General features: G+C 38.2%; 1 protein-coding gene and 1 long non-coding RNA gene across 4 annotated transcripts in view; one reads left to right on the plus strand and one right to left on the minus strand.

Annotated features, from left to right (window-relative positions):
• ddb1 (damage-specific DNA binding protein 1) overlaps positions 1-20,041 on the minus strand; it is a 64,018-nt gene that overhangs the window by 6,681 nt on the left and 37,296 nt on the right. Inside the window, exons 23-28 of one of the 3 annotated variants that reach the window (XR_001664333.1) lie at positions 19,863-19,972; positions 19,013-19,182; positions 15,941-16,043; positions 15,354-15,477; positions 12,939-13,268; positions 2,180-2,191 (exon numbers count right to left, since the gene is read on the minus strand). Coding sequence is in view for 1 of the 3 variants with exons in the window: in XM_007568979.2 (XP_007569041.1) it covers positions 13,185-13,268; positions 15,354-15,477; positions 15,941-16,043; positions 19,013-19,182; positions 19,863-19,972 (591 nt within the window). In the remaining 2 variants the exon portion in view is untranslated. Of the gene's footprint in view, positions 1-2,179; positions 2,192-12,681; positions 13,269-15,353; positions 15,478-15,940; positions 16,044-19,012; positions 19,183-19,862; positions 19,973-20,041 lie in introns of those variants that run through there. The other 2 variants (XR_477496.2, XM_007568979.2) reach the window with 2 other exon arrangements.
• LOC107838270 (uncharacterized) lies at positions 7,654-10,340 on the plus strand. Its single transcript, XR_001664334.1, has 3 exons — positions 7,654-7,951; positions 8,907-8,982; positions 9,043-10,340. It is a non-coding gene; the product is annotated as an uncharacterized LOC107838270 (long non-coding RNA).

Raw genomic sequence — 20,041 nt, forward strand, 5'->3', positions numbered from 1 at the left:
TCCCCGTCCTCTATGTCTGGTGGACAGGCCGAGTCTCTCCCCGTCCTCTATGTCTGGAGGACAGGCCGAGTCTCTCCCCGTCCTCTATGTCTGGAGGACAGGCTGAGTCTCTCCCCGTCCTCTATGTCTGGAGGACCGGTCGAGTCTCTCCCCGGCCTCTATGTCTAGTCACACTCACTATACAGTCAGCTAATGAGTGTTAGAGCCACTGTCCAGGCTCTAACACTCTAAATACTGAGGATGATTAAAAATTATATTCAAACCTTGATAACTAATAAAATTAGCCACAGACAAATAGGATTTAAAAGTAAATGCTATGCGTACTGGAAAGACTTTAGAATACTTGAGATCTCAACCATTTTTTTGTAAATAAGTGTCTGTGTCTGTTAGACTCAAAATATGTGCTAAAGTAATATATATTTAAATTGGTTTTCTCTACGCCTGGTGCAAATTATAGTAATTAATTTCATTTTTCTAAAAAAAAAAACCACGCATATGATATGTTCTATTCCATATATTAATTCTAATAATCAATGTGAAATCTATAAATCTCATGCATGCAACTATTGAAAAAGAAAAAAAATAAACATGAAGTTCTGATAGCATTTCCGCACCAGGGAATGTAGTACCGAAGTTGGCACTGGTCCTGCTTTCCAGAGAATGAGGGAGCTGTTAGATCCCAAAGCATTTTTTTTCATCCACTTCTCAGAGTTCTACTGCAATCTCAAAAGTTTGTAAAGATTTGCTTTGATGTCCATACAAAGGTGGTTCAGCCCTCTCAACACTGTACAAAGTGTTACAGAGAAAGATAATAAACCCCATTATCTTCCTGAGAGATTAACTCAGTAAAATGTATTGAAGAACATTGTAGCTGTTATTGTTAAGCTCCAAGAGTGGCCAAAACTACCAGAGAACAGCTCTTATCTTGATAAACACCTTTTTATTTACAAATCTGACCACGCTCAACAACATGTGATTCCTTCTGCATCTGTGTGCACTGTATTTTTTTTGCCCTAGTAAATGCACTTGTATTGTACACTGAGTGCTAGAAGATGTCTAGATTTCCCCCCATGCATAATAAAGGCATGTTTGGACTGCCAGATTAGCATCTTAACATGGTTATCAGAGTTGAGCGGTGGTATCACACATTCGCCTCCAGTGTGTTAAGAAAATATAAAAAAAACATCCATCGCCTAATGTAGGGCACCTCGACTTGAATATTTCATGCTGTATGCCTGAGCATCAAATCCAATCCCATCTAAGTTAACATGATTACAAGCACTACATTATTAACACAATTGTGTGGAAATGATGTGCAGAGAGAGCATTAGTGATCTCCAGATCAGTTTTTCATCAAATGTAATCTTCATGGTTGTATAATTTTGGGAAATGTCAAGGTCATTCCTGTCTTTAATCTTAAAACGGAGACGTCTGCTCTTCTTATCACCAATGCACAGAGAAACACTCAGTTTCCTTTTCAAAGAGATGATGAGGCATTTCATGCATTTTCAGTCAACTCTGAAATACTTGAATCACCGTGTCAGAGCTCACGTCTTAATCTTCCTTTATTATTTTGAATAATTGTTGGATTGGGAAGACGACGCAGAGAAGCAGAACTCTAATCTTCTAGTTATCCAATTTTTAATAGTTCTGCAGGGTACTAAAGGTCTAAATTTATTACTGCAAATAGTCATATTTTTCTAAGACTAGAAAGAGGAATGAAATATTACTATTCTCAAATTTAAAATGTTTAGGTAGTTGCTCTGGGAGACATACAATTGTGCAAAAAAAAAACAAACAAAAAAAAAAACAAAAAGGGGATGCAGTTTCCTCCCAATGGGCTAAGAATATTTTAAGCAAATGGAACAGACAAAGAGCCCTCAGTCAGGACCTGCTTTATTGTATCATCGGCTTGCAGCACAGTACTGCGACAGGAGAAAGACATCCCCTCAGCTGCTGCAGAACGAGAATGGAAGTCGAAAATTATGTGCCAGAGAGCAGAGGCATCCTGCCAGATCCCAATGCATTAACCATGCTGTTTAGACTCCATAAAATAGTCCACTTGTTTCCTTGAGGGAAACGCAGAGTTCATCCGGGTAAAATTGAAGGGTTCTACCCATTTGGGTTTCTGACAAAGAGCAGAGGTTTTCTTTGGTGAGTCAAGAAAGTCAAATGAAACACTCAGACACACCTTCAGTAAGTGCCAGATTTAACTGTGAACAGTCAGGAGGAGACAGCTGCTGCAAAACATGTTCTCCAATGAAAAGCCACATGAGAATAAAAGGTTTGACGTTTGGTGCACTGGACCCTGACATCATGGAAAATAAAAAAAAATATATCCATGACAAACCATGTTAAAACAGAGTGTGAGATCTGCTGGGAGTAGAAACTTCATGACCTTGACTTACACCAAAGAAGAAAAGTAAGCATACCAGTCCTTCATTAATTATGACTATCCATTAAATATTTATATATATCTTTGGTCAAGACCCATATGCTACAGATTATTAAATATCTGGTAATCAAAGTGAGTTTTGTGTTTTGTATGAAACTGTTACTGAAACGGAACAAACATGTTTTTATCCTCTAACAAAGGGTTTTACTTTCTTATTGTTTCTGGTCTCCCTGCTCACATGAACACAACTTTCAAATATAAAAGCTTCTTTTAGCAAATGGAAACATAAAACATCATTGTCCCACAATGTCTTTACTTGATAATGACAAATGTAACCTAAATATAAAAATATGACGTTTTGCCAACTTTTTTTCTCTTAAGGCTTCATTATAGAATTCATTCAGTTTAATGTCAGGACTTTGACTAGGCCAATACACATTGATTCTTTTCTCTTTTTTTCTCAGCTGTAATGCTGCCAATTCAAATTTGGGCCTCTTGTTTAATTTTAAAAATACTTAATGTAGAGAGGAGCAGATGATTGATTTATTGACTACAAGGAGTAAAGGTCCTGAAAAACTTGCCAGAAAAACTTGCCAGAATCAGCATCTCTCCAATGACCTGCTTGATAGTCATGACATTTTTGTGATGATATTCTGGTCTTGGTTTCCTCCAAATATGTATTGTACAGTATTGCTAAACATAAATAATTTAAAAACCTTCTAGATTAGCCAGATGTAACCTTTCAAATCTATATCCTGCTGCCATAAGCATTTTAAGATAGCATTTTTTTTCTTCAGTCCTTCTAATCTAACTGTAGCTTCAGTCTTTTTCCAAGTCCCTCTTGAAAAATGTAACCTTTTACTATGGTAGACTACATCTCGGACCCTGAGATGAAGTCTACCTTCATGTCACATTTGCTTTCTACCACTTTGCTGTTTTTGCAGCAATTTTACTTCTTTTCATGTCAAACCTTGGGCAAATAATTATATTTAGTGACTTTTATTACCCAACAAAATGGCCTCTCCATGAATTTAATTGAAAACTTCCATCAAATCACCAAGGGCAATGGCCCATTATTAATAACCACACCATGATTATCATGGTGTAAAAACATTAAAAGTATCTGCTGAAGTTATTACATAATTTATCCCCGAAGTGAACATGTTGTGCAGTTAATGTACATGTTTATATATTTAAAAACATAAGAAATTCTTCAGCCGTAACAAAAGTAACAGGGAGACACAGACTGATAACATAATTAAGCTCTTTATTTAACAAAATAAAATGAAAAAGTATTGTACAATTGTTAAGTGAAAGAAAACTATATGTGGCTTTGACATAAAAATAAAATCTGAAAACTGTGGTGTGCATTTATATTTAGCCCACCTGACTCAATACTTTGTAGAACCAGCTTTAGCTGCGAGTCTTGTGGGACATGTCATTACCAACTTTGCACATTTTGGAAACATACTTTTTTTTCAATTTTTATTTGAAAAGCAGCTCAACCTCTGCAAACATCAACTTTCAAGTCTCACCACAGATTCTCAATTGAATTTACGTCTGACCTTTGACTGGGCGACTCCAACTTATGCATATGGACACTGGAAGGTGAATCTCCAGTTGAGTCCTGCAAACTAACAGCTTTTTTTATTATACATATCCAGGACTGCTCTATAGTTAGCTCCAGAAAATGTAAAAAACATGAAGTTTTTTTAATGCTTAGTTAGGGCAGTTTACATAACTGTGTTTAAAAAAAGGAAATTGTGGAGACAGTAATGTCAAATTAAATTTGAACATTTGTACTGATCTATTTTACATAATGGTGTCATTAGTTTGAATGTCCAAACTAGAAACACGCCAGTGGTAAACTGACACATAAAATCTGTAGATTACTATAGACCAGACTCACCCTCATTTTTTACTTCATTTGAAATGGAGACCATTTTCAGAATGGGGAAGCTGAATTAGAGCTACAGACACTGTGGAAAAGTGAAAAGTCTAGTTTATGACTGTGACGTTGACTACATTGTTTTTGTTCTCTTGGGTAGAAATATGAAGGTACATTGCTGTCAAAAGTTTGTCCTTTAATCTCCCAGAGCTGCTGGAAACCAGTGGCAGGTGTCAGGCTTGTCTATCTGGGAGAAGTACATCCTGAACTGTTTTTTTACAGCGAGAACTTCCTATCAACATTTGTGTTTATCTATTTAGCATCAAAACAGCAGCACAAAAAATATCGCTATATGCATAATACACTTTGTGCTACCTGAATATACAGAACTATGCAGCAAATTTTCAAACATCCATCAGAGTCGCACACTATGCAGAAGAACAAAGCTGGTAGTTTTCATTCGATATGTCATTTAATACTGATAGGGAAAAATGTTGATAAAGTTGTTAAGAAAACATGCCATATTTCTCATTTAAAAACTGCTCTGAGGAGAGCTAAAGACTTAGGTGGCAGACGGAAGTTGGAAAAAGAATAAACAGAACAGTGTGCTGCAGTGGGGGAAATCCCACCTGTTCCCTGAGGAAAATTCGAAACAGAGTGTAAATCTGCCGTTTGAATTTAATCAGGGCAGGACTCTGAGCACAGCTGCAGATGCTCTTTGGATTGGCTGAAGGTTTGAGGCGCTAACATCAAAGACTCCATCACTTTCAGTGCCAGGAAGAGCCGGGAGGGTCATCCGTCTCCGGATAAGCGTAATTAAAAGATGTGAGATGGAACAGGGAGGGATCTGGGCTGAGGTGAGAAACTCTTGACTGGGTTTACACCTGTTTACTCTAAAGATAACCATGTGTCAAACAACCTGAGGAGAAAATACCTACCTCAGCCTCCCAGCTGCTCCTGCAAAGCTTCTTGGTTTAATCGACATGCAGCATAACCCGGAGCAGGCAGAACAAAGCTGACCGCCCCTGTTCAGTGTGAGGGACTGCCCCTCATCTGTGATGGTTGATACCTTGGAGGGCTTATTTTACTTTATAATTAAATGATGTGATTATGTGGCATTGCATTGTTTACCTCACAATTACTACAAAACCTTAGCTCTTCTACATGTTTTCATGACCAAACCTCAAATTTCAGTGTATTTTAATTTATGTGATAGAACAATAGAGTGATGCATTATTGTAAAGTGGAATACATTTTTAAAGTGTCTTTCAAATAAACTTGTGGTGTACAAACCTCCGTACAGCATGATGCTGCCACCACCATATTTCATAGTGGAAATGGCTTGTTCAGGGTGATGAGCTGTTTTCTGACAGAAACTGATCCAACTGTGTGTTAATGATACTTGTTGGAAGTTGCTCTACTCATAGTAGTCATGGTTAAAAAAAGAAAAAAGAAAAAAAAAGATTTGCTGAGGAAGACATGTTTTATGGCTGCAGTAGTTTTTTTTTCTTTTTTCTTTTCCTTAATAGAGTGAGAATGTGGTGAATTGTCTGTCAATTGCTTTAAAATGTCTCTTTTGATTTCTGAGTCAGTTTTAGCAGAACTCCCAACACATTCAGAGAAGGCACAGAGAGAGGTATCTCTGTCTTTATCGCAGTACTCCATCAATGAAATAGACATTTCATCACCAAACCATCCCTGTGTTGTGCAACAAAGTTCCTCTTTGTCTGTGTGGGGGAATCAATCTTTTAACTTAATTTATTGTTGTTGTTTTTTGTGAGAATCAATTTGCTCTTTTGATAAATGTCCAGAAAAATCTAAGCAAGAAAGTAATTTCTTTTTTTTTTATTTTTTTTTTTTTTTACTTTCTGTAAAAATATACTTCTGGAAATACAGTGTCAGCCCAGGACATCTAGCAGGAAGCTTGTATGAGGTTAATATATCAGTTTTCGGGGAGTGAATCGGGTAGGGAATGCTCACTCTTTTGTAAGAGACAAACTTCTTGCACCTTTCCATATCTGGATAAATTGCTTTTTGAAAACAGAAGGATCATTAATACAAGACAATACAGTGGTGTGCAAAAGAGTTCAGATGCTTATAGACTTTATTTTTGTTGTTTTTTCTTTTGTCAAACTTGAATGTTTCAGAATACACGACTGCAATACTGGATTAAGATAAATTAAGCAAAGAAGTGGTTTTTAAACAGTAATGTCGTTTATTAAGGAAAGAAAAAGCTTTCCAAACAAACCTGGCCTGATTTAAAATGTAATTGCCTCCTACATCTAGTAACTCGTTCTACCACCATCAGGAATTTTGACTCTCTTTACCTTTGCCATATTGGAGAGTATGAGTATGAACAGCATGTCTAAGGTCATACTTCAGGATCTAATCTGGGTTTAGAACTTTGATGTGTCTGGTTTTCATCAGTCATTCAGAGGTGACCATTGTCGTGCTGCATGACCAAACAGCGAAGCTTGATTTGGACATTCTTCTGCAGGTTGTTCTGGTAAAGAAAAAATTCACAATTCCACAAGTTATAGCAAATCATCCAGGTCTAGAGGAAGCAAATCAACCCCAAACCCTCAAACTATCACCATGTTTAACGCCCAGTGTGATGATGCTCTGCGTCTCCAATGCTCTGTAACATTTTAGGTCTGTCATGTAACACGAATCATGTCTTCCGAATGTTCCAGTTTTGCTTCATCAGTCACCAGAATGTGTCAGCGACCATCAAGATGTTTTTGGTAAAAGTGAGATGTGCCTTTATGGTTTCTTTGGTCAGCAGTGGTTTTGGCCTTTTAACTCTCCCATGGAGGCTATTTTTGTCCAGCCTCCCTTTCCTAATGTTGTATCTTGAATATGCAGTGAGGCCTGCAGAGCTTTAGATGCAGTAAGTTGTTTTGTGGCCATCTGGTTGAATCACCGATGTGCTCTAGGAGTAATTGGAGTCATTTTAGTGGAGTGGTCTCTCCTGGGAATGTTCACCACTGCTTCATGTTTACTCCAGTCATGGATAAAGGCTCTCCCTTTGGTTCACTGGGATTCCAAACTCTTAAAAATGGCTTTGCAACCCCTAAACATGTCTGGCCATTTCAATTGTGTTTGGTCTGTTAGTGATTTCAGCTACACTCTTTCACAGATTCAACTATGCTTATAATACGATATGAAAAAAAAAACAAAAAACTGCCATACCAGTAAGTGTGTGTCATCCCAAAGAGAGGCTGTGTGTGTGCTTTGCAAATTGAGTTGGGGACATTTCCCCAAAACAGCCTCTCCTTTCACTAATAGCCACCAAGTGTGTGCTGCAGTCACAAACGCTGGCTGAGAGAAATCAACACTCTCTGTGATGCGACCCCCCCCCAAGGCCGACTCAAAAGGCCTTTGTGCCAGTATTTCTCACCCTCTAGAGACAGAGGTGAGGCGCTGCTGCTTGAAGCCAGCATGATCCCTGGAAAGAGAAGAGACCGGCATCTTCAGCAGCACAGAATGGATTGCTGATGTTATTGGCCATGGCAAGAGTCAATGAAAGAAGGAATCCTCAGGGGAGGAGCGAGCGGTACCACTCTTTCTCTCCGACCCTCCATTCCTTTCAAAAGAAGAGAAATTTTTCCAAAAGGATCTGGGAAAATTTGTTAAAATCTTAGAGTTCTTAAAGCTTCAATGGTTTGGTCAGTTGCTGAACATTCGTTCATTATCCTACCTGAAACAAGTAGTTTGTTTTTCCGGTTTGTCCTGGTTGTGTCTGATTTGCTACTTGAGTTTTTATTCAGTATACCTCTAAATACAGGGTAGAGATAGATCAATAACAAATTTACACTTTGATGAGGTAATAGCTTTTAATGATTTTTCTGGAAGACAGGTTCTTATCTCAGACGGAAACAAATAACAGTGCTGAGGCAGAATAAATTCATTAATGTTTATTTAATGTGGAATAATTATTTGATCAGCGGGGAAGGAAAGGAATTCACCTCAGAATGATAATTATATTAATTGGTTAAATACGATGTACATATGAGTCAAACAGTATTTTAACTTAAAATTGCACTAATTTGCACAAGATTAAGTACAAACTTGAAATTGCAATCTGTTAAAGTAGTGTCTTGTTACTTTATTATTTTGATGCTTCAACTTATTTTGTTGTCAATCTGGAATATAATAAAAAAGTGTGCTGTAACCATGTAAAAATAAACATTTGGTATGATTATTTAAAACAGATCCACAAAGTTAAAAATAAAAACAGTATCTGTTGAAGAGGAAAAAAAGTCTGTGAAATCTGAGAAATAAATAATAAAAAGAAAAAATATATATCTTGCTTCCAATTCCGCTTTATTTATTTCCAACATATTTCTACCAAAGCTGAGCTTAGTTTGATTTAGCCAAATTGGGCCTCCAAAGGAATAACGTTCGCGCATTGGACCTGCAGAGCATCACAGCTAACTGATCCCAAATGGAACGGAGCCAGAATTCTTACTGAATCTTGCCAAAGTAAAGCAGATTTGATTGAGCGAGTTAATTTCATTCATTTTGTGTTCAGGGCTGCTTCAGATCAGCCACTGCCAGGCCTGCTACATGCGGCTGCTGCTCATTAGGATCAAAGCAATCACCCTGTTCTCCTCCAAACAGATTTCGGCCAGCATCATTGACTGCTGCCAACATTGTGTGAAGGCACGGCATCTCTATGAGTGGAGGAATGGTGGAGGTATGTCGATGGTGGGGATGGGATCTGACTGCACTCTCTAAACTGGTTCTGTGTTCACAGCTTGCAACAGATGGGGCAACAGCAGTCGTGAAACACTCACACACCGGGGACTCGACAATAACTCTCAAATGAAGTTGTGCAACAAGGAAACAGAAAAGGGATTTCTTGGTTGTGGTTAAGGCTCATATCTTCCCCGCTTTTTTGAATGGATTTAGTTAGAAATACAGATAGGTTAGTTAAGAGTTGATCCAACTGAAAATTAAAGAACAAAGTTCTGTCTTGCAACTATTCATTTTTCAGGTTTCACAAGACTTGTTTAATGTATTTTTCATGCATAAAAAAAAAAAATCCACCAGCACCTTCCAGTCCGTTCACCAGACCTCAATGTCCCTCCCAGCAGGTGGTGTGTCCACATGGAAGGGGTTTCCTGTTGTTTCTTCAGACTGAAACCATGTGCGTGCTGGTAAGATATCTCCCCCATCCTGGCTCATGGAAGATGGCCACATTTTAAGCAGGGAGAATATATTGATTTCGTCTTACCAAATGATGCTGTTTTCCTATGTAGTCACATCCACCATGACCGAAAGAACAAGAGCCAAGAAGAGTTACTCCTCCTCTGCATCCCATCAGGATGTGTCCTGCAGGCCTCCATCTGAGCGTTTCTTAAGCATATTCCACTGGTAGACAGCAAGGCAATTTCATTTGTTTAGCACATTTACATGATTTACATGATTAGAAAGAATGTAAAACAAGAAAATAAGCAAAAAGCATTACATTACACTGACAAAGTAAGGTAAAATGATGACAGGTTTTTTAAAAAGTCTACACTTTATGAGTTTCCAGTTGTTACTAATCAAAAACTGTTCTAAAAACAGTGAGGTTTTAGGCTTGATTTAAAAGAAATCAGTAGTTCAGAAAATATGGAAGTTTGTTACCAAAATAGAGGAGCATAAAAACTGAATGATTCTCTAAAAAGAGAAATGTACTGACTGTCGAACTTGGCTTAAAAAAATTTAACTAAAGCATTTCCATGAATTAAGCACAAACTATATAATGTCCCAGCAAAACTGCCTCAAAATAGTCCTTTGCAACTGCAACATTAAACATGTGGATAATGCCATAATGATTGATAGGAAAAGTAAATATTGCTATTGTTTTCTTGTCATTAAAATATTCTTGAAACAGTGCAGGTTTTTTGGTTACATTTCAAATCAAAACAAGTTAATTCAGTCAGTAAATATCACTGTGTGGAAAAGTTTTAGCTTTAGCTTTTCACCTAACTGGAGTCAAGTCTTGAACGAGATTCCTTGGTAAATAATACAAAAAATGTCAACATACTGTAAAACTGCAGGGTTTTTTTTTAGAACACAACCTGGACATTGCTATTTTATTTCCAGAAACTCTGCTGTGTTGAATAAAACATAATGCAATAGGTGTATTTTGTTTGCTGGTATATCCTTAGTAGAGAATCACAACGGGGTGGCTGTGTTTCAGTGGGTTAGATTCCAGCTTGGCCCTGGGCAAGGCACTTAACACCAAGTTGCCTACAGTTCTGCGCATGAAAACATGCTTTAGTGTGACTGGGTGAATGTCTTTAGTATAAATAAGTGTGAATAGAAAGGTGCTGCATAAACTCAGCCAATTTAACATTTACAGAGTGAGTAAACACAAGAAAGAGAAACTGCATTTAGATCACAATGAAACAAAAATAATAAAAACACTTCCCTTTGGAGTTTCAGATAATATCCTAAATTTAACATCATGAGAAAGGTTTTCAGAGACTGATTAAATTCCCACATTGTTTTTTTAATTAAACACGAAATTAAATTATGATTCATGCACCTCTGCAGTTGTGAAATTGGACTATTTACCTAATAGTTCATAAGGAGGCTTAAATGTTAAAAGATACAAAACAAAAAACCAAAAAATCCAGTCTGAATGGCAACCAGAGATAAACAAGAGTCTCTGTGCCTCAGGAAGGAGAGAGAAGGACAAAAATAGCTACGGAGAACTGGCAGAGGACTTGGACTGCCAGTCATGACCAGTTTCCTTCAAATCCTCAGTGCAGGGCATTATTACTGAAACTAGATTTCACTGTCACTATGGCTGTACCCCGGCCTGCAGGACCTCTGTTTACTCAGACAGAAAGAGGTTGTATTCCTATTTCACATTGTTAATGCAGGCAACATAAAATATGTACACAATATAAATTAATCAGGCTCTTAAGAAAACAATGTAGCTTCTGGAATATCAAAAGGTTTGATTCACACACACAAAAAATAAAAAAATAAAAAAGTTATTTTTCTCCCTCCTGGTGGCTGTTCATTAAAACTGTGTGGGCTAAAAGCAGCAGGCCTGCATTAACTGCAAATCAGAGATCCTGATTTAATTCAGTAAATAAGGGGAGCCGAAATAACTTTAGGAAAACTTTAAAAACACCCTGCAATTAAAGCTCATGTAAATGTGAGAACTAGAAATTATTTTTACAACTGGCAAGGAAGTTAAAGATTAGTTTTGTAATTTTGAAGCTACACTTTTTTTTTACCTGCTACAGTTCCAGTCATAGATTTGTTAAAGTCAGTATTGTTTCTTTTTTTTTAAGGATTTATTTGACATTGTGATTTACAGTCTGTCAAATTCAAACAAGGTCAAAGTCATGGAGAGGCTCAAAAATATAAATAAAATCAACACCGTCAAATAACGACAGTTATTTGACTGTCTTCTAGCAAGTTACAGTGAGACCTTTATGCTGTTACGATTTAGCAAAATGGATGAGGTTGTTGTCATTCCACAATGTTAATGTTTACCTCCTTTATCCACTCCAGCATGGATGAGAGTATGGGATTTGTTCATGTTAATTGTAAGTTTCATTTACGTAGCCGTTGATTTGAGGTGAAGTTGGAAGAACGTGGAGGTCATCAGTCTGTCCAACATACCAGAACATCAAAACAGGCTCAACAGCTTGAGCAGTGATTTTAGGTTTGAAAGCTTCACCCAGACTGTTGGCAACTTTCCTCATATTTTTAACAAACCACTCCATTTTTGTCTTGTAAATCACAAACGTTTCTTTAAATGACATTCTGGTTCTCAGTGTAGGCAGCTGCAAAATTCAGTCGAGTCTGAAGGTGTTGATTTTTGAGCAGATGCTTCCTCCTGGATCAGCCCATGCTGATACTTGGGTTCATCAGATTTCCAATATTTATTTCAGTGAGCCCATGCACACATGAAAACCGGTTTTGGAACATGTGTGAGCGAGACTTCGATCCTATCGAAAACATCTAGAAATGCTTCAATGCTAAACCCAACAGTACTCAATCAGTTTAATCAATTCTTCTAAGAAAAGTGGTCAAATATTAAGCCTGAATCACACAAAAGGCTCACTGCTTTCATTTGGCTTCTTGATTGGACCTGCTAACTTTTACTTTAATCTTCATTAGCACAAAATTCAGGCCCATATATTTCTATGTAAACCTTTGATTTGAACTGTATGATTGAAATCTTTATTTAGCTTATGATCACAAAATATTTGATTCTGTCCATAAGCAATATCATATTAATTTTATAGAAGACATCTCAATAACCTTAAATACAGTAAATAATAATTTTAGAAGTTACTTCAGAAGTGTCTGTTTGTGGTCTGACAAAACACAGCAAACAATGACGATTAATCTAGAGCAGATCAAAGACCGAGACACAGAGCAATACTAAAGGAAGGTTTATTAGAATAAACAAAGAAAACATCACAAAGACAAAATAGCTATAAATCTATCAATTTCCTCATTTTATTTCTTATACAGTGTGTTTATTTCAGACTTCAATAGCAAACAGCCGATAATGTGAGGTGAAGAGGATTGAGAAACCTTTAACCCATCAGAAACTGCCACAATTATCTGGGAGCATGGGGATGTGTCGAGGAAAGCTTCAGGTTGTTCCTTTTTATAGCCACATCCCATCACACACACACACACGCACACACACGCTCAAACTCACTCAGACCAAGGTCGTCACTTTGGTCGGTAAGCATTTCACCTGAAGAGCCCCACACTCGTCACGTAGCACCCTTCAGGGTCTGAACAGCCGACGGCTCACCGAAAGGTCAAAACACTCACACACACACTGTTTATAATTATTTACACATCTGTAAAGCCCAAAGCGTTTCAGCTCCTGCTCCCTCCCAGCAGGGATCAGAATGGTGAAAGGAGCTAGTGGATCCTCGTCAGCTCCTCTACGATCTTAATCACCTCGTCCACTGTGGCTTCACGCTTCATGCCGCTGCCATCATCGATCTGAAAATGAAAGACAGCGAGCGGTGAGCCGAGAGGAGTAAATGCACGAGCAGCAGCCGACAACGTCCACAAATATTTCACTTGAATGAAATGTTATTCTCCTTTCCATTGTTTTCAGAGCTTTATTTCCGATGTTTTGAAGTGCACACCAAAACGCTGGGAATCTTTTATCTTGTCCACAAAGACAACAGACTGCAGCTTTTTCCCCTCTGGTTTATTTTTTATTAATCGCACCAGAAGGTAAATGTAAAGACTTTTCCTCAGAGACAGAAACCATTTATAATTTAAGCACTGAACAATCTTGATGATAAAAAAAATAAATAAATAAAAGCTATTCAAAGTCTGCTCCATTTAAATGTAACCTCCTTATAGGTGTAAACTGATGTCAATCTGGATTTCTGTCTGTTAACTTCACCCTGAAAATAGAGATTTCACTCCAGATTTCACACAATTGAAGTTAAACTAAAGCATAAATATTTAAAATATGCATATATTCAGTTTCTCTGTGATGCAAATTAGTTATTGCAGCTGTGTTTAAAGCAATGTTCCACTTTAATTTTGTGGGAGGAAAAAACTAACATTTTTTTGCTATTATCAGCTGTTCTTCACAAGAAAACTTATCAGATATTTTCAAGGCAAAATAATTTAAATAGATCCTTGAAGGTTCAAAAAGAGAGCAAAAAATGGTGCTTCCACCATTTTACTGCTTCCACTGGATGTAAAAGAGAAAAGCAGAAGCCAAGTCCCACTAGTCAAATGAACAAGATTTACTGACCACCTCAATAAAAGCAGGAGCTATCAATTGTGTGGATGTTCCACAAAATTCAGCAGGAGGAAGCCCTGTCTTTCTCAAAAACAATATGCCTGCAGAAGCTTTCATAATAATGGTTAGAAATGGAGCCAGAACCATGATGCTCATGGGCTTGTTACGTCATTCCATTATGTGGCAAAGCATCTGCTGACCACATGCCCAAATATTGTAAAATCCAACGTGAGGCTAAGTAGTAGCAACAGTTTGGGTAAATTAGGACATGAACCAGAACAATGTTTCAAACAGGGTGTTGCAGTGGCCCAGTCAAAGTCCAGACCCCCCACCTGACTGACTGAAATGGGACATTAAGAGAACTGTCCAGACATTATAAAACTTCCAACTATTAAAACAAAAATATTTCTCTTTTATAATTTCTGCTCTGATTTCTGATTCATACAAAACGTCTCCTTTATTTATCAACTTGTGTGTCAATTTAAAAAAGGTTTTGTTGCAACTCTTTATCTAAGAGATACATTTAAGAGTTATGTTTTTAAAAGCCAAGGTAACGCATCCACTGGCAACAATTTCAATTTTCTTCCCCCTTCAAGATAAGAGAGGGAACAAGGAGATACAGAAGCTCCAGGGGAGCAGACTTCAAGAAAAGGAAATAAATGGCAATTCATTTCCTAAATCTAATCTTAATGGAGCTAAATTGTTTCTTATCTGTGGCTTTGGGTTTAGTAGTGTGTAAACAAAACAATTTGGTTTGTGAATGCCAGAGTCCAGACAGAAGAGTGTCCACTTCAGCATGTCACATATCAGGGAAGAATAGCTGAGGCCAAAATGACTGAAGCTCTTAACCACTAAAGTGAGACTCAACCTTCAAATCTTCCCCCAGACAGTTTAAGAGAAAAAAGCACACATACACAGAGACAGAAAAAAAAGAAAAACATCCAAGCAAAAAAAAAAAAATCCTCTTTGTGGGTGATTGACTGTCAGTCAATCAGCTTGACAGACAGATAAATAAATACCCTTAGGAGATAAATATCCCCTGATAAAAATTATATCGCTATAAACAGGAGACGGGAAGTTTGTCCCCAAGAAGCTTTTAAAACATTGAATACAATTTTATAGAACTGAGCTTGATTATTGCTGGAATGTTCTTAATAGGCTTTCCGTCAACCAAACGACCAAACAAACCAAAGAACATTTGAGAAGTAAAAAGCATTCAAATTTATACGTTTGTGATCAGTCTAGAAATGTTAAATGTAAATGTTAGAAACATGAGGTGAAGTGCAGGTGATTTGAACTGTAAGAGGAGAAACTGCGCCCACCAGCAGAGTGCTGACGACCTCCTGCATCTTTGCCCGACTGAGATCCAGGAAGCTTTCAATCAGGTCCCCGTCGATGAAGCCTGTGCCCTGCTCCGTCTTGCGCTCCGTGTGGAAAGACCTCCAGGTGTCACTCAGTTAAGGATAAATCATTACCACGGAGCCGATTCAGCCCGAGGTCGGCCCTTTGGGTGTGACCATGCAAACTTCACCTCAGGCAGATTTAATAAATATCCAGCAGATGACACCGTGTTCAATGCACCAGAAAGATGGTCATCATAGAGGCCCTCTTGAGCCATATTTTATAAACAAAGAGTGAACAGAGGGCCTTTTAGCATTAAAGAAAATGATGATTAAATAAAACCACAGGGTAGCAGAGTCAAATTTCTCTAAGAAAAGGAAAGTCCCTTTCTTATGCAGCAGAATGGAAACTAATTATTTGAGCATTAAAAATATCAATTGCCTGTAAAGTCAGTTAAAAACATCATCATTCCTTTGTTGTTCATTTTCAGGGCCGTCACCAGAACAACCCCGGCCCGTCCAGGTCACAGATAGTTACTGTACACAGGAGTTCAGAACATGAAGGATATAAGCTGTGCTCGATCTTGCCCACGCTTTTGATGACCTTGGTGAGGCGGTTCTGTAGGTCAAGCAGGAGGCTGTACCAGCCCTCGGACAGAGACGTTACCAGACCTAAAAAAAGCACACAGATTATCTTTTATGAAGGTGTGAAAGAGCTGAGGGGAAGAGAGAAATGTCATGTCTGCGTTCATTAACAGTTTTAAAGCTGCAGTAGGTCACTTTTGTGAAAAATATTTTTTGTTTTTGTTTTTTTATAAATTTGTCAAAACGGTTACCATGTTGTGAGAGTATGAGACAAACAGTGAAAAACCAAGCTCCTCTGACACCTCTGTGGTCCTACTGCCATCTGCAGAACAAAACCACTCCCTGTCAGAAATAACCAATCAGAGACAAGAGGAGGGTCTTAAAGCTGTCAATCATCCTCATGTACACACTGCTCACATCCCTTTTTCTCTGCTAGTGGTTATTTCTCCGCCATTAGCACAACTGCAGCACGGATACGAGTTTGATTGGCAGCACTAAGAATAGCCTTCTAAAATCAGGGCTATTAATTATAAACAACAGAAAAGTAATGTTAGGATACAATTTATTAAGAACTTTAAACTGGTGATAATACTTTCAGATGTACATTAAGTGAAAAAATTGGAAACGAAACCTGGGGATCTGTTTGAGAAGACAAGAGATTTCCACACAACCCTTGTTCATTTGAGGCTTTGATGCTCCTGTAATTACGCTGGTATTAAACTGTCTAATGACACGCGAAGGAGGTTGGGGGGGGGGTAGCCCTGACAGCTGTTTATCTGTCAGCATCTCAGCGTTGCCTGGAAGTTCAACGCAGTTCAAGTGAGCAGAAATTTAATGTATCCACATTATTTGTTTGGCGTGTTTTTTTTTTTTGGTCTGAACCTGTTAGTGACTAAATAAGACGATTTAAAAAGTCATCCTGTGTGTGGAAAAACAAATGACTGTAAACTGACTGCAAAAATTCAGAAAACAACATGACCCACCAAGTTATTGGAATTTTCTCTGTTGGTTTGAAGACATAAAAATACATTTATGATAGATTGTTTTTAAGATACGATCAAATAATTTGGCATGAGAATGAATTTCTGAGTCAACAAGCAATCTCTGGTTGTGATCATCTTTAGATTGCCATATCAGAGTTTATACAAAAACAAAAAAAAAATAGACTTTGTAAAGTTTGGATGCATATATTGGCTGTTATTCTCTTTTAGGGGAAATAATCCCATCGCCTTGCAGCTTTCTCTAAGAAACATATCATACATCACAGCATCTCGCAGAGCGATAAGACCAGCAGTGGTGTTTTATCTTCATTACACGCTGAAGCTCATTTTAGTTTGAGGGTTAGAGAGGGGAAGTTCTCACAGGGAAGGGCGACAGTGGTTTTCATTTCCTGTGAAACTTTCCTCTGAGACTTTTTAGAGAATCACAGGAGGTGCAGAGGTGAAATAATGTGCTGTGTTTTGGTGCTGTGGGAGTGCTGCCGTGTCCAAATGATGAGCACTCTCTGTTTTTCATCTCCCCGTCACCACTGCCAGGCTGGAAGTTACTGGTTTCAATCCAAGTAATGAGAGGTGTAAACGTGTCAACTGACAGTGATGAAAGTTTTACATCATTATTTGCTTGAAGGAAAAGGATTTGAGGGATCTTTGTGTATTCAATTAGTCTTGATACCTCTCTGCAACCTAAGGCAAGTTAATTCCAATTATTCACAAAGTATGTTAAGAGCTGGATTTTATTGTTAAATTCCAAGACCTAAACACTGGCTTCTTTCTGAAAGATTGTGAATAGGTTTTCTGCTGCCAGAAAATGAAAAATATCTGCCAGCAGAAGCAAATAAAAGTTCAGCGATGTTTGGGATTCATCCTGAGCAGCACGGGCAGAGTCTTAGGAAAGAAATAAAGCCGGGGAGTTTGCGGCTCTGCAAACTAAATCCTGCTCATATCCACTGAATCAAGACAGGAGTGAGCTGAAGTCTCAACAGTGAATGTCACAGCGTAAAATCAATAGCTGCTTGTATGTGGAGGTTCCACTGGCAGAGGGAAAACAAAGAAATCAGGAATTTAAACATTTGTTTGGGAAATCTTTCATTCACCTGAACAATGCTGGGAGAAACAGCTAACCATGCACGTTCCCATGCACGGAAACAAAATGAGGAGCTGGAGTCGATACGGCTCAAATTTATGACCCGAGCTGGACCCAGAACCGAACGGGTCTTTGTGTATGGGAGAGTTATCATTACAATACAGAGAACATTTTTATGTCCTGCGCCACCAAATAAAAACCATCAGTCGTAAAGCACTTTCCTTTTCCTTATGATGAAAGTTCGTGAGCGGAATATGAACCCTTTTTAATATGTAGAAAACTTATATTTTATTACTTATGGATTCTTTGTAATGATCGAAAATAAACTAATCGATGTCATGACATGGTATAATGTGGTATGCAGTACTATACAGTACTAGAATACTATGGTATGCTTCATTATTTGACTTACATTTTTGGTCAATACAGTACTTTACTATGTAGTATAAATTACTATACTCTGCAACATTATACCACATTATGTTCAGCTGTACTGGCAATACTATACTGTACTATACTGCAACATACCACACTTCCCCTGCACATTTTAACTGTACTATATCATGTAGCACTATATTGTTTAATGGAACACTGCATTATGCTATGCTATACAGTTCTGGGATACATTTTATTTGTGCGATACTGTTACCTCTTCTATAAAATACTACATACACCTTTAGAAAATCTATGGCTTCACAGTACACTTTCTCTGCATTTGATTTGGACAATTCTTACTGAAAACTCTTCAGACCAAAACAAGAATGAGTCGCTGGATGCAAGCAGCCTAATGTCAGTGGTTGCATGCCCCTGATATAGTGTAAAAATTGTGATTAAAGCCAGATAATCCTGAAATTAGATGCTTGCATAAACCATTAAACATGCTAACAGGGTGCTCTCAGAAAGAAAGAAAATGCTTGAATATTTTTGAAACATGCAAGAAAAATACAAAGGTTTGTTTGGATTAGGGCGCTTACCGATCATGCCGTTAACGGTGCCGAAGAGTACGGATCCCTGGGTGGGTGTGGAGCTCTCCCCCAGGTTCTGCAGCACCAGTGAGCCATGGCAAAAGACATTTACAAACTCGCCTAGGTGAAAGACCCCGACCTCCTGCAGATGCTGGCGCTCCTCGTCGGTGGTGGCCGCACTGAGTGTGGCAAGGACAAACGGAGAGAGAACGAACATGAAGACAAAATGATCTCAAGGTCATGACTGGGCCTTGTTGGGGGTCAAACCATCGATCAATCAAATGGAAAACAAGACGGGCAGAGACACGAGAAGTGTTGGAAAAGGTCAGCACATGATAGAGAGGTAATGGCTAAAAGTCTGAGAAACAGTGAAAAGAGCAACAGTAACAGAGACGTGCTGCACAAATAAAGGTCAAAAGCATCGAGAGGTCCACTCTGACATATTAGATGGATAATGAGTGAAGGCATGGATGTAACACAAGCTCCTTCAGACCTCATCTTTCTTCCTTTTCCTTAACGCCAACATTCAGTGAAATTACAACAGAGGGGAAAAAAAAGCAAGAGACTGGCTAAAAGCTTGGCTGCAAGATGAATCATAATTTCCAGCACTAATGCAAGGACAATGCTGCAGTACCACAGTCATATCAACAATGTTGGTCTAAAAGCTATCATGGGACTGTGTGTGTGAAAGGAGCAGCATCCTAATGACAGCATCAGTCTGAGCGAGAAAGTATTGGGCAAAGACGATTTAGGGGCATTTCTGATCTGCAAGAGCAGCTATGGTGGAATATAATGATCATAAGAAAATGAGCATTGAGCTTCCCTATCTACACGCAGAGAGAGGCTTCGCCGTTCTCACCTATCTTTTTGGCAGACGAACAAGTTGAAGGCGTTCTCTGCTCCCAGGAAGTTGTCATCGTCTAGAATTTCCACGGCACTCATCCAGTTTGGATTAAAGTCACGAGCAATCTGTGGAAAATATATGAAAAAAGGCATAAACATGCAGGTTTGTCTTAAGAAATATACCTTTTAAGCAAA

The sequence above is a fragment of the Poecilia formosa genome, unplaced genomic scaffold (assembly GCF_000485575.1).
Source record: "Poecilia formosa unplaced genomic scaffold, Poecilia_formosa-5.1.2 Scaffold234, whole genome shotgun sequence".
NCBI classification, from domain to species: Eukaryota; Metazoa; Chordata; class Actinopteri; order Cyprinodontiformes; family Poeciliidae; genus Poecilia; species Poecilia formosa.